This window comes from Catharus ustulatus, chromosome 14 (assembly GCF_009819885.2).
Source record: "Catharus ustulatus isolate bCatUst1 chromosome 14, bCatUst1.pri.v2, whole genome shotgun sequence".
NCBI lineage: Eukaryota > Metazoa > Chordata > Aves > Passeriformes > Turdidae > Catharus > Catharus ustulatus.
In genome coordinates, this window is record NC_046234.1 from 14,589,439 (window position 1) to 14,604,357 (window position 14,919).

The 14,919-nt window shown below is 56.1% G+C and overlaps 1 protein-coding gene across 2 annotated transcripts; it reads right to left on the reverse strand.

The window, feature by feature from the left end:
* Positions 1-1,263: 1,263 nt before the first annotated feature.
* EDA2R (ectodysplasin A2 receptor) lies at positions 1,264-14,668 on the reverse strand. 2 transcript variants are annotated; one of them, XM_033072799.1, is made up of 9 exons: positions 14,626-14,668; positions 9,165-9,273; positions 8,442-8,620; positions 7,594-7,679; positions 7,276-7,440; positions 6,665-6,811; positions 6,070-6,548; positions 5,798-5,846; positions 1,264-5,419 (listed from the first exon to the last, which is right to left on the reverse strand). In XM_033072799.1, the coding sequence occupies exons 2-9, from the start codon at positions 9,249-9,251 to the stop codon at positions 5,124-5,126; spliced, it is 1,488 nt and encodes a 495-aa protein (XP_032928690.1). In that variant the 5' UTR covers positions 9,252-9,273; positions 14,626-14,668; the 3' UTR covers positions 1,264-5,123. The 2 variants fall into 2 exon arrangements, with proteins under 2 accessions (XP_032928690.1, XP_032928689.1); XM_033072798.1 differs by lacking the exon at positions 14,626-14,668 and adding an exon at positions 14,134-14,279.
* Between the last annotated feature and the right edge of the window lie 251 nt (positions 14,669-14,919).

The window sequence follows — 14,919 nt, forward strand, 5'->3', positions numbered from 1 at the left end:
TTGCTCCTTGGGCTTCAGCCAAAAACAAGGCAAGACCAGACAACACAAGCAGTCTGAGGTGAGAAGCAGAGGAGGTGTAAAGCTCTTGATCACTGGGAGTTCCTGTCTTGGGTGGGAGCGTCTGCTTTGCAGGGGAGGGGCACCCCTGTTCTTCCAGAACAGACCCAAGGTGTGGCCAAGCCCACCCCCCTTTTGCCTGCTGCAGTGTGTGCAGGCACCTGAGAATGCAGAGTCCAGATGGTTACAACCCCAAGGCCAGGAATCCCTCAAAGGTAAGGCATGGCAGATGGTGAATTCCCACCCCAAAAGCTGCTCTTCTAAGACACTTCTGGCCCTCTCCTCCTGCAGTGACAGTGGCCTCAGCCAAGTGATGGGCACAGGCAGAGCTTTGGGCTCAGGTCACCCATGGGAGGGCCACAGCACCCTGCCCACCCCTTCTGCCTGGGGCTGGTGCAGGCAGGGACAAGGGATCATCACCCCTTACACACTGAGGTGAGACTGGGTGCTCTCAGAACACCTGGCCTGCACCAGGTACAGCATCTGTGACAACACCCAGGAGCCACATGCTCCACAGAAAAGGCTTCTTTGGAAACTGGGGATGCTGAGCACCTCCACCACTGCCATAACTTTGTGTTTGGAGGTGGATGAGTGTTTCTTCTGGGCCGGACTCCAGAGGCTGTGCTGTCCACAGCTGTTCCCTGTGGTAGGACAGAGGCAGCAGGGCTGCAGACACAGCAGAGTTTGGACAGGAATCATAGCTTTAATTAGAACAGAAAACATCCTTCATGCTAATAATTATTTTAAGCATACCAGTATAAGGGCATGAATAGGCTTAACGAGCCCAGTAATTACTGAGCTTAAACAGCAACTGTTCCTCAGCAAAGCTTTGGGAATGGGAGTTCTTGGGTATTGTTTAGGGGTCTCTGCCTCCCCCATACCACCATGCAGTGATCCACAGCTCAGACTTGGGGAATGTTAAACCCATGTAAAATCTAAAGCTGATACCTGTGGAGGGGACAGGACCAGGACCACCCCATCCAGCCCCTCCTGCCCATTCCCACACCAGGGGATGAGGCTGAGGATCTCAGCTGCTGCAGCATCTCTGAGAAGAGCTGCCTGCCCTGCAGACAGGCCCCTCCCAGACAGAACCTTTTTCTTCCCAGACATCCCCCCAGAGGCCCCTGCAGTCTCAGCCCCCACCAGCAGATGGGCAGGGGGCCCACAGCAATGCGGAGAGGAATCAAAACTCACCAAGCGTCACCATGTCTGGCTCCAAAATTTATTGAGCTACAAACACACATCACTCAAGAGCACCAGGTCTGGAGGAATGTGAGGAACCAACCCCCTTCCATTAACAGGGGGCAGGAGCTTCAGCTTCTGCTTGATTTGAACACAGACAACACCCCAAACCCAACATAAACAACACTACAGCAGAATTACAAATGGTAACGGCGCAGAATTTACAAAAATATAAATAACCTATTCGTAACCTTAAAGAAAAATAACATCTACCATAAAAAACAACATGAATTCCCTTGGGTAAATCATGGCTACAGAAATGTAGTGATTATCTTTTTTTAAAAGCACCAGAGTCTGAAGTATTAACTAATCCAACACAGAGAGGATATCTCCCCTCAACACATGCAGACTCTTCCAAGAAGTGTGCCCAGATTGGTAATACCAAGTTTTCTTCAGTATTGCTTATTTCTGTAAAAGTACATTGGAGGGACAGCTCTCCTGAGCTCCCTGTTCAGGAACAGCACCCGAGGGATGTTCACCAATTGTTCACCAGAATAAACACTAACAACAGTGAAGTATGTGCCTATTTTAAGTCTATGCTTAAGAGCTTCCCAGAACAGGGCTAGATTTAAACTTATCATACAAATTCCTCTGCAAATCAGACTTCCAGGCAAGACTGGTGTGGAAACCAATCGCTTGTAAAAAAATAACCTCATTGCACTGGAGTGTTTCCACTGTTCAGCCCTAGCTCAAGTTTGCACAGATGCAGAGTTATTTGATTTCTTTCACTTCTCTGCAAGCTATGCCAGCTTGGCACAAGTGGCTTCCCAAGGCTGTGACGTGAGATCCAGCACTGCAGGAATTTCCCTACCTTACATTCCATGTATTATGTTGAAAACACTATTAAAAAACAGAAGTCAAGTATCAAGTCCATTGGTTCCCCGCTGAAGCAGTTCCCTGCTCAGGGATCACCGTTGTTCTCATGTCCAAGTCACAGCATTATCCCTGTTTTCAAGGCTCTCGTGGTTCCCTGAGGGCTCTGGCTGGCCAAAGGGTCTTAGGGTGGGCTAAAGGCTACCTGTTGAACTTTTGGCCCTTGTAAACACAGCTGGTTGTCACCACAGCTGAAGGCAGGTGCCTGCCAGGAGCACAGTGAGAGTGGGGAGCAGCTCTTGGCTGGGAGCTGGGGGAGCCTCACTGCTGAAAATCCAAGTCCTGCAACGCTCTTGTGCAGAGTCCAGCCCTGCTGGAGCACCAGCCACTGTGACCTGCACTGACACCACGTGTGAGGCTCTGCAGGAGAAGCCAGAACAGTTCAAACACAAGTAAAACCAGTCCTGCCAACCAGTGCTGAGGCAGCACACCCTGTGGCACAGCCAGGGCCCGAGGGGCAGCACCAGTGGGGCAGGAGCTGTGGCATGGCACACACCACCCTGCCCACCCTGTATGGCACAGCCCACAGCCATACACAGCACAGCACACCCAGTGTGCTGCACCCTCAAGGCAGGGGTTCAGTTTTGGCTGTAATATAGCTCAGACATCAAACAACTGAAAAATAACTTCACCTTAAAAGCTATGAAGGAAAAGGGGTTGATTTCTTTATAAAAGTGAGTGAAAACCCCAAACAAATGAACTAAAGCCTCCCTCCATTTGCTTGGCCCAGAGCCCCACCATGGCACACCAGTGGAGCTGCCCAGCACGTGAAGAAATTTGCAGCACACACCAGTGACATGTCCCTGTTATCCACAGCACTAATTTAACAGCCCTTCCTGCCCATCTCCTGCTCCTGACACTTCCCAGTGACAGGAGTGGGCTGCCTCTGCCATCCTGCCACTGCTCTGCACACTCCAAGTGACCACACACTGGTGACACAGGAACACACAGGACAAGCTGTCCAGTCCAGTTCAAACTTCAGAGCCAGAGCCAGCAAACTGAGCTGCAGGGAGGCTCTTACTCACATGTAGTGGGTGAAGTTATTTTCCTTCCCACTGGAAGTGACTATGTCCACAGAGGGATTAAATATTTATTGGATTTTGTGAGGTGATTAAACCCAGCAGTCTCCCTGCCACAGAAAAGCCTCAAACAGGAAATCCCTGGCCCCAGGCTGTGTGTGCTATAGCAACACTCCCAGCTTCTCCCTAGCAGAGTCTGACTAATCCTGGCCCACACGGCACAAGGTTCAACGCTGTGGGTCTTGGGGAGCAAAGAGCAATAAAACAATCTTGACTGAAGAAACAAGCAGTGAGGGAAAAGCATCAGGTCCAGCTGAACTGTCCATGCCTTCACTTATCTGAGCACATCCTAGGTGCTTTCAAGCCCCAACATCTTTAAACAGGGAAACACCAGCAGCTATTTCTACCCTGGGTGTGGGAGATCTGCCTTCCTAGAAGGGCATCCGCTCCTTTCAGGTACTGTGCTCAGATAAAGGAGAATTCTGTGGGCTCAGCCGAGGGTGGGGGCAGCAGCCAGTGGGGTAACAGTGCCACTTGCTGGTGACCACCACACCACGGCTTGGCCTGAGACCCCGGTGACAGGCAGGACAGCATAGAGCACTCGGCAGCGAGGGACAAAGCAGCAGAGGCAGAGCCAGCAGCACCAGCTCAGCCCGTGATGCTGCCTGGGAGCCTGGGCACAGCTAGGGCGACACTTATCACATAATATCCTGAGTTGGAATGGCCCACAGAGGAGGGACCCCAGCCCTGTGCTCACAGCAGCACGGAGCTCTGTCAGCGCTGTCGGGCGCCGAGCCACGGCCGCAGCTGCTCCGGCCCCGCGTGCCTGGCCGCCCCCGCGCCGCTGTGCCCCGCTCAGGAACGTGTCCCTGCAGCCCCCGCTCCCAGCCAGGGCCACCAGCACAGCCCCAGTGGCCAGGGCAGGCCCAGAACAGCCCAGCTGTCTGCAGCCCCCCGGCTCAGGCACAGCACTGAGAGCAGGGAGAACGGTGACAGCAAGACCGCGGCAAGTTATGACAAATCCCCCAGGATGAAATACCAAGCAGAAGGGTGCTCCCCTTTCCCAGTAGCAACTCCCAGGAATGAGAAATCAGGCCATTTTTAGGCAGGAAAATAATAAAAATATTATTTTAAGAGGAGGAGCTTCTGCTGTGGCTGGCACAGCAACATCACTGCTGCCTGTGACCACAGTCACAGCTTCAGCCCTCAGCTGCCACCCGTGGTGCAGTGTCCCTGCCCCTGACACCCTGTGCCACCACAGTGGTTTGAGAAGCCTTGGAGGCAATGGGCAGTGAACAGCCACAGGGCTGGGGTGAGCCAGCACCTGCCCATGGCCAACAGCCACAGCCCAACGAGGACTTATATCAGCTCATTCTAGGAATCAGTCTGAAATTCATGCAGGAGACACAAATGGACATGAGAGGAAAGTGCCAGGGTGGCACAGGAGGGAAAAGGCTGGAGCTTGGCACATCAGCCATGGTCAGGTCCTCTGCCAAGGAAATCGCAGCGCAGAGGGAGAGAAACAACTGAAAAGTAAACTGAGGAAGTGGCAACTGGCACCTGGGAAAGCAGAGCATGGGCCAGAGGAAGGAAGGGAAAGCTGGAATGGAAGGGAGGAGATGGCTGGGCTCATAGGAGGGCACTGCCCATGGTCAGCAAGCCTCATGGCAACAGCAGGGCAGGAGAGCACTGCAGAGCCAGAGCACCACAGCATGGGCAGCACAGAGACTGACAGGCAAGCTGCCACAGCCTCTGGAGCAGGGAAAAGCTGTGCTTCCTGGAACCCCAGTGCAGAGACACCCCATTGTGTCCTTCCATTCCATCTCTATGTCCTCCTGCCATGCACACCAGGGAGGTTACGTGGCTGCCGCTGCAGGATCCTCTCTCACACGAGCAGCAGTGCATGGAGCTCCCTGCGTGCCTCCCTGTCCCCTAGCGCTGGCGGTCGGGCGCGGGGCTGGCTGTGAAGTGGTCGCAGAGCAGGAGCAGGGCGTCGAAGCGCTGGAGCCGCTGCAGCGCCTGCGCCAGCAGCGGGACGGTGACCGCGCCTCCCGCGTGCCTGAAGTGTGCCACCAGCTGCTCAAAGCCCGAAATCCGGCCCAGCACCTGGGGCATGAGCCCCAGCTCCAGGGCCACGTGGCTGAAGTTCTTCACACCGTTCAAGGAAGGGTCCAACAAGAAGGCGAGTGACTGCACCAAGGAATGGGGCAGCTCTGCTATTGGGAGACCTGAGGGCAGCAATACAGCAAAGCTGGGTTAGTACCCACCCTACCCAAACAGGAAAAGGGCAAAGAGAACAGCCAGCCTCCAGCCCCAGCCCCTGCTGAACAGAAGAAAGGCCACCCTGCTAGGGCAGGCATCTCTTCTAAAATCACTTTTAGAGCTCAGCAACATGGAGCTGGCTCAGTCCTGGGGAAGCTGGTAACTGCTGACAGCTGGGCCACCACTCAAGGCAGCATCACAGACAATACACCCAGGGGACCAGCACCAGTCAGGTAAGTCCCTGGTGGGGGCATTGGGGGCTTCTGGAGGAGCTCACTTCCAAGAACCTGCCTCTGATATTGCCCACACTTGGGCTACAAAGGTGAGACTGGAAGGCCACTTACCTTTGGCCGTGCTGCTGATCTGAGTCACGAGGCTCAGGGCATCATCCACCTGGCAAGACAAAGACCCCAAGGTTGGTGGCAGTCTGCAGAGAACAGCAATGCCTGGCTTGGTTCCCAGGGGCTCAGGGACTGGTGCTTCTCCTCCAGCATTACCACCCCATATTAACACACCTCAGCCCATGTTCCTACCCCTATATCATGCCCAGCCTCTGTGCCTGAGCCTTGGGCCACTGGCAGTAGTTCTGAGGAGTGATGGGGTTGGAGGAACTTACCGGCTGCTCCCCAGGTGGGATTTCGGCCGTGGGCAAGTGATGAGCCCCCTCCTGCACCAGCCCAGTGCTCTCTGCTGGAATCCTCTTCATGGCCCGGCTTGCTGCATCCTCCAGCCGCTCACCACCCACAAACTCAGCCTGGCTGGAGAACTTCTGCAGGTCCAGCTCAGTGCACTCCACAGGTGCATGTGGCCACTTGTGCTGCATCTCGGAGGCACAGGAGGAGAGGGGGGCCAGGGCCTCCACCGTGCCCGGCCGGCCCTGCCTGGGGGTGGGGGGAGGCAGGACCCCGTCCAGGCAGTCACTGTGGCCTGAGGCTCGGATGAGGGGCTGGCTTTCCAGGAGGCTCCTGCCCAGCTGGGCCTTGGAGGCAGTGCTGACTGCAATAGCTGGTGGCAAGTCCATCTCTGGCTGGAGAGAGGGGAGCTGGAGACCCACGGCTTCCCCATCTGAAATGAACTGCACCGCTTCCACGGGGCCTGGAACCAGAAACAGCACGGATCAGTGAAGCTCAGCATCCAACTCATCCTGGGACCATGTGAGCTGGAGCCCAGCACCACCCTCCCTTCCCCAGGAAGGCAGCTAGAACAGGTACCTTCTGCCTGCCTGTAGCAAGGGCTCAAATTCTTCACACCCAGGCAGCAGGGTCCAGACATCTGCTCCTCACACAGGAACCTGCCGGGTGCTGCTGCAGTTGGGAACGTTGCTCGCTGGCCCGAGAAGTTCTGAGTCCTCAGGAAGACTTTGAGGGCAGAGGAGAAACAGCCTGAGCAAAGGTTTGGCTCGCTTCCCTAGCATGTTCTCAGCCCTGTGGTATGTCTGCCAGTGAGGAGCTGGGAGCACAGCAGCTCCCTGGTATGCTGCTGGATGCCATCCTGCCCCAACCCTGGCCACCAAACGACCAAACCTACAGCCCTCTTCATTCTGAAGCCAAGAGCCACCCAACCAGAAAAACCTCAGAAGGGAGGATTGCCAGTTCTGACTGTGAAACGGCCCCCTCCTCCTCCTGATGGCCCTAGAATGGAGGGAGGGTCCAGAGAGCACATGAGAGGTCCTGCAGGCATGAGAAGCAGGATGAGGTGTCTATGCTGTATGAGCTGGGGAACAGTTGGGTCACTGTGCTGTGAAAGCAGTAATGCTCTACACAGCAAGAAGGGGCCACGGGCACAGGTGAATGGCACAGCAAGGAGGAGAGCACCAACTCACCTCTCTGGCACTGGCTTTTCCAGAATCGCTTGCAGTAGATGATGGAAAGTGCCAGAAGCACCAGGACGATGATGACCAGGGCACTGCTGGTCAGTGCAAGAAGGGCTGTGTCCTGTGGTGGTACAGTAGGGACAGCAACCTTCACCAGGCTCGTTCTGGACCGACCTGCAAACATCATCCACAAAGAGCTGGAGCCAAACTCCGAGGCTTGGACCACCCCATCCCTTGGCACATGCCATGGCTGTGCCTCCTCCAGCAGGGTCAGCTCCCCTGTGCCCCCATCACCTGCCCCAACCCCACCAGCGTGAGGGCACCTACACTGTGGCTCAGAGGATGGAGTCTGCTTGGTGCAGGGAATGCACTCCCACTCCAGCTGCCCGCTGATCCGAGCCTTCCGGTAAAACCTGCCAACAGAGAGACAGGCTCAGCACAGCCCGGCCCCCACCACCCTGCTGTGCAGCCAGCTGTGCCACCCACCCCGGCCCAGAGGGGGACAGCTGACCCTGCACTCCTGCCTGGCTGCCAACAGGAGCAGCAGGGTGGGTGAGACAACTCATGGCTGGCTGGAGCCACACCACACCTACTTGTTCATGTCTAAACATTTGTCAAGGAGCAACATCTTTCTAACAGCCCTCCCACCCCTATGTCTGCTGAAGTGGATTATAATGATTAATAGCTCCCCACAGGGCCAGGAACACCTCAGCTACAGCTCTGTGTGAGAAGATGCTCAAACACCAGAGCCCTGACCCACTGCTGTCCCAGGCTCACCACTGGCCAGCAGTGTCTGCAGCACCATTTCATTTCAGTAACCCCTTAAACCCCCGGGGAAGGGGAAAGGGAAGGGCACCACCCAACCATAGTGGTCTACAACCCCTCATCATCCATGGCTCAGCCACCCTGATGTCTACAGAACAATCTGAGTCTGAAGTTCTCTTTCACTGCTCATTTATGGGAGCTTTCAGGTTCCCTTCTCTGGAGCTACAACGAGACCCAGCATACAGGGCTGACTTCCCTGTCATTAGCAGTGTCCTCACAGGGTCACCAGGCTCCTCTCAGACCCCCTGTGGGACCATGGGTGACCTCAGGCAAAGCCCCCTTTGCCCAGCCCCTCCCTGCCTGCCCCTGGGTGTGGGTGCGGTGCCTCTGCCCGGGCCAGCCCCTCTCACCCCGGCAGGCACTCCCCGCAGACTGCATCGGCTGTGGCTGTGCAGTTGGACTTCTGCAGGCGATTGATGAGGGCACAGGACAGGCAGGGCTTGCAGCCGTGGTGTCCCCAGCGGTCCTTGAACTTCCTGGGAGGGCAGGCCACGCACTGCGCGTCCCCGCCGCTGCCGTCACCGCAGTCCTGCAAGGCATGAGGGTGGTGGGGACACAGCTGTAGTGAGGGGACACCATGGTTCCAAATGGTACTGAGGGAAAGTGTCCCTTCTCTGGGGGCCCACTGGTGTGCTCTGGGTGCTGGAAAGCTCCAACAGCACCACACCTCAGGAGGAACCACCAGGGGAACCCTATTGCCTCCCACTCACCCAAGCCTCCCACCCCTGAGGCCAGGCTGGGACCCCCGGCAGCAGAGTCCTGCTGGCACCCCCCCATATGCAGCCCAGCCATGCAGTGTGAGCTTGCTCGGGGCTACACACCAGAGGAAACTTAGAATTTCACCAGCAAAAGGAAATCACAGGTTGCTGCTGGTGCTGCCTTAAATCCCTCACCACCTCCTGCTTCCATTGTCTCACCCTTCTAGCAGGGCAAGAGAAACAATCCACCATCCCACTCTGCCAAGTCTCAGCTCTTTTCCCCTAAGATCATCTTTCTGAAGGGAGGCTGGCAGAGGATTAACCCAGCTATGCCACCCATGATGATCTCTGCTCCTTACAGAGAAGTCAATTTACCTTGGAAAGCTCCTGCCCAGGCATGCACTTTCTGCAGGGGACACATTTCTTCTGGTCATCCAGGTACTCACTCTCTTGGCAGGCCATTGTGCTGAAGAGGAGAGGGGAGCTTGGGGATGAGAGGAAGAGAAGGCAGAGGGATCAAAGCCAGCCCTAACACATTTGGGATGAGCAGTGTGCCCATCTCTGGGTAGATATCTCCACCTGGCTGGGACAGCAGCTGACACTTCTCAGCACCGTGGGAGGGACTTGGGCAGGAGGCAATCCCTGCTCACAAGTCTCCATCAGTCCCAGACTTCCCAGCAAAGCTGGTGATGAGCTGCCCCATTCTGCTGCCATCTCACAGCCTCAGCAAATGAAATTTTAGTCACAGCATTGAAGTACTGACCACTAACTGCTCAGATCACCAGTGCCAGCCCCAGCCATGGCTCTGGGAACCAGAGACAATCAGTAGAGAGCTTGGACCCAGAAAAGCCCCAGCTTCAGGATCCAGCAGCCCAGCTCTGGACAAGGAGGCTGCACTGGTGTGAGAGCACCAAATGCTGGTGGCTGATGTGTCCCTGGCAGAACAGGACACACAGCCCCACAGACTCCCTGCACCCCCAGCAGAATGGGACACACACACACACACACACACACACACACCTGTGGTCCCGCTGTGTCCCCAGCAGAATGGGACACACACACACACACCTGTGGTCCTGCTGCTCCACCCTGGAGCTGAGCAGTCACTCAGGCTCTTGCTCCATGCATGCTTCATCTCTGCATGGCATCCCTCACAGCAAACTCAGAGGACCAGCAGAACAAGCTCTCATGTCCCTCTGAAACACCCTCCAGGGTCTTCTTGAGGTGCATTAATGGCTCAGCAGCAGGTAACAACAGAACCAGCTCAGGAGCCACAGGACCACACTGTCAGTAAAGGTGGCTCAAAGGGCAGCACAGGACCAGCATCTCAGAACAAGCAGTTCAGACTGAAGATGCAAAACCGAGCAATTTACTTGGAGTTTTGGGGCTGCCTGATTATTTCTACAGACTCTAGATGGCTTCTTCCCATGATGACAGACAAGGAATAAAAACCACTTTCACTAGACCAATCTCTACTTTGCTTTTTCTATTACCTTGTGCAGAAAATCAGGAGAGAAACTGTTCAACCTGCCCTGGGAGCAAGTTCTCAACATCCATCATGAATAGTGATCATTCCTGATGCGTTCCTGTAGTTCATACAGGAACAGTGAATATTCCATCAGGAATAGCCTGAACTGCCTAGGAGAACCTAGCACTTCAACCAGAGCCATCTCTCTGGGAGGGAAGCTCATCCAGATGTATGACCCCTGCAAGGCTCTTGCAGCAGAGGGGGATCATCTGCAGGTCACCCAGCACCTCCTGCCACAGCTCCTTCCCCTCCCATAGCAGCATTCCTCTGCAGGCTTTTTCTGCCTCCTCTGCCTAATCCCACCACTCCCTTGCCCGTGCCTTTTGGAAGCAGACACTTGGCTGGGCTCCCCCGGGATTCATGGGAGATGAGGTCTGCCCAGACAGCACAGCACATGAGTCACCCTCACGGAGCTCCTGCACATGGATCAGCAGCCAAGGGCAGGGGACAGGAGGAGCTGGAGGGACTAAATCCATCAGGATCAGGAGGGGCATGGGCACAGCTTATAACCAGCACAAAGACTCCTGACACCATAAATAAGAGTTGTCAGCATCTCAGAAGGTGGTGAAGAGGGATCCCAGGGTCACTGCCCCAGGAGATGCACAGGGTTTGGTGTCAGGGTTCAGCTACAGCTTGAATGCAGGAGGGAAAAGAAAAAGTTGGGAGCCAGGTCTCAGATGAATGACACACAACTCCTCTGGGGGCTGGCACACTGGGCAGGTGTCACCCAATTGCTCTGGGAGGCAACAGCATGGCAGGGGCTGAGCCCAGCCCCTCGGTGAGCTCCGTGCCCACAGCCCAGATCACCCCTGGCAGCACTTCTGTCTCATGTGAGGGTCAGCACTGCTGATGCTCCAGCCTGGAGCTTGGTTCAGGCTTTTGTTCCTAATAACAGCACAAGATGAATGAAACAGAATTTCAGGCAACAGAAAAGGAGCCCAGACACGAGGGCATGGAGAGCAAGGGGCTGTTTTTTACCTGCTCTCCAAAGTGCTGCAAAGTAATGCAAGGAAAAAAATCACTGGTGAAAAAAAACCTCAACAAAACAAAAAGCCCCAAACCAACAGTGTTTTTGGTGAAACTGTCCTGTGAACACAACTTTGCCACCTTCTCTCATATATTTACAGAATTTCCCAGCCTTTCAAAGGGCCTGCAGCTGAGACAATGCCCTCAAAGCCCCCTCCCCACAAGAGCCCGGTTTAAAGCAGTTTGCCAAATACAGAAAGTTACACAGGCCAAAGGAATCCTGTGTCAGAGCTGCTCCAAGCACAAGGACGTCTGCCAGGATGATGGAATCACTCAGGATGGAGGAGACAGCCAGACCCAGCGTGCCAGTAGGATACTGGGCACAGGGCAGGTCTGCTGCTGCTCAGCTGTAGCAATACAGGGAACCAACATTTTGTTGAATATCTGGCCTGAAATTCAAAGCTGGGGGATCTTTGTACTTCTTATTTCAACACCACCAGACCCAAGACACTTGATTTGTACATGAAGGACCCATCTAAACCACCTGTTGCTGCCCTGGTATGGCAGCAACCTTGAATCACCTAATGTTGGACTGAAACAACTGGTCTTACTGGGGCTAAAGGAAAAGCCAAAACCAACAACTCCCACCTCTTTGGGAACCACATGGAGTCTCCCTGAGACTGCCAGAGCCCACATTTTATCTGCCTCAGGGGAATATAAAGGTGAAACGGTAACAAGAATTATATATGGGACACAGTATCAATGTAGTTAAAGGTTAAGGGGAAGAAGAACAGTCCCAGATGCATGAGATCAAACTTTAAAACATCATTAATTGGTTAGAGAACTCTTATTGCCTTAAAGGGACATCCTGCCTGAGCAGGAGAGCAGAATGGGATCCTCATTGCATCAGCCCTTAAGATACCAAAACCATGAGTTTCACTGCAGGAGATGAAATGGTTCCAGCAGTGCCACAGCGTGAGCTGCAGTTCATCCACCCTGTGACAACACTACAGCTCAGCCATTGTCTTTTCTCTGTGAAAGTGTCATTAAAAAAAAATTAGACTGTATTGAGATCCAATCTATTTCTTTTGTGTGCCACTAAAGGATTCTGGGAGGAAAACAAGGGCGGGGAAATTAATAAGTGAAAGGGTACAAAATGAAAGTAATCAGTGAAACCTTCAGCACTGCTGATTCTCCCCATCTGCCCAGCAGGTACTGGGACAGGGGGGGCTGGCAGGGGTGCAGACAGGACAGAGGAGATGGGGTGGGCTGCTTCCATCCCAGCCACAGACCCTGTCCCCTCCAGCCACGGGACAGGAGGTGTCCAGACACCCACATCCCATCAGGGGCTCTTCCATGACACCATGTGAGCCAGCACACACATCACAGGAGATTTCTACTCTGGCACAGTCAGGCAGCACAATGCCTCAGGATGAGACACTTGTATACATTGGAACCTGAGAGCACAGAGCTGAAATCCTAAATAAGAACTGCAAGTGAAAAGCAGGGGGAAAAAAATGCTATCTGGAAAATATGAGTGCATGCCTCCTGGCTGGACTCAGCCAGTTCCAGTCTCCTGCTCAGCCATTCCCTCACTCTGGTCCAGGCAGTGTCTCCTCATCTCCTTGTGCTTCAAACAAGGAGATCCATGCAGCAGTGGCACTCCTCTGGGCAAAGGGCTTCTCACAGAAGCAAAGAAGAGGAAAAAAGCTGGAATCTGAGGCTTTCCACGTGGCTTGGAAATCAGCAGATTTCCCAAACCGGAGGTTCTATGAACACAATTGCCCACGAATTGTTTTACCTGGAGTGGCTGGGACTCGTGTTTGCTTTAAGTGAAAGCACCGTGTGCTCGGGTGGGAGAGGAAGTGCTCCGGGCTGCTCTCACCCCTCTTTAGCACACAGCAGGAGTCCCCAGGGCACAATGCCCACTCTCCAGTGATTTTTGTCAAGTTATTGCTGCCCCCTTGGAACTCCACACTCTGCCTTACCAGGTAGCTCAAGTAACACCACCAAATCTCCCATCAATTTACATAAACTTCGGATTTCCAGCTGTTTTTTGCCTCACACCTAACTCTTAGTAACTTTCACTATCTTCCTACAATAGTCACAGAACCACTGAAGCCCTAAAAGCTCTCTGAGACCATGGACCACCAGCACTGCTCAGACCATCACTAACCCACGTCCCCAAGTGCCACATCCACGCGTGCACTAAATCTCCCCAAACGGTGACTTCACCACTACCCGTGGCGGGGCAAGAAATTTTTTGGGGGGGAAAAACTTTTTCCTAATACACAACCTAAACCTACCGACCCCGGATACAGCAGCCACTCGTTTTTGGAATAACAGCCGAGGCGGCGGCGGGACGGGTGCGGGGCAGCGCCCACGCGGTGCCGGCCGTGGGCGAGTGCTAGCCCTGCTAGCCCCGCTCGCCCACCGCCCCCACGGCCCGGCCAGACCCCGCCGGCGCCCCCCGCCGCCCGCCCGGGGAAGGCGGCAGCGAGCCGGGATATGCCCGGGCACGTCCCGGCCGGGGGCTCCGCCGCGGCTCGGCCACCCCGCATCCCCCGCCCCGCATCCCCCGCGACCCTGGCTCCGCTCTCCGCATCTCCCGTCCCCCGCAGCCATGGGCCCGGTGCCGCCCGGCCCGGTACCGCCGGCGTTCGGAGGAGATCAGGGAGCCGGTTACAGCCCACGTGTATCGCTGCCGCCGCGCTGCCGGCAGCGGGACCGGCCGCAGGTCCCGCCGGTCCGCCCGACCCCGAACCGCCTCTGCCCGGCGGGTACACCGGTACCGGAGAGGGTCGGGACCGGGGCGAGCGGGCGGGCAGGTGCGCGACCCCCGCGGCTTACCTGTGTGCCGGTGCTGGCAGCACCGCGACCGGCAGAGCACCTGGACCGGGACCGGCGGGACCAGGAGGGACGGTGCGGACCCGGACCGGCACCGCACCGACAATGACTCGGCGGCCCCGCGCAGAGCGGAGCGGGTCCGAGCCCGTCCCGTGCCGGGCACCGGGAGTGCCCCGCGCCCCGCCCCGCTGCTCCATTGGCGGCGGCGCCGCCGGGGCGGGGCGGTACCGGGGAGCGGCGCCGGCGGGGGCGGCCGGGGAGCGGCGGGGCCGGGACCGGAACCGGGACCGGGGGGCGGCGGGGCCGGAGCTCAGCACCCATCAGAGTCTGGGCGCACAAAGGAGGGGGCGTCCCGCTGTCACCGGCCGGCGTGTGACACTGGAGACCCCCGGCATTGCGGGACATTGTTCCCGAAGAGCTGAGTTTGTCCGGCACCTGGAGGCTGAAGGAGCGCCGGGCACGGCCGTCCCTGTCCAGCCGTGGGGGAATACGCACCAGAAATAGCAAACACACGGGTTCTGACTGCGGCTGGGGCACGCTCGGTGTGTGTACGCTGTGGCTGTGTGCTGTGTGTGTATGGTTTGTGTGGGCAGCACACGGCGGCCCCAGGCTCGGCATTACCGGTGACTCACCCTCCCCTCTGGGTGGTTCTGTGAGCACCGGAGGTACCCCAGGACTGCCGGGCAGTGACTGATTCTACCACGGTGCGAACCAAACTGGTGTGTTGAACTGAACCTCCTTGTGAAGGGAGAGTTAAATTTCCCAGTGACAGCCCTGTCCCCGAGCTGT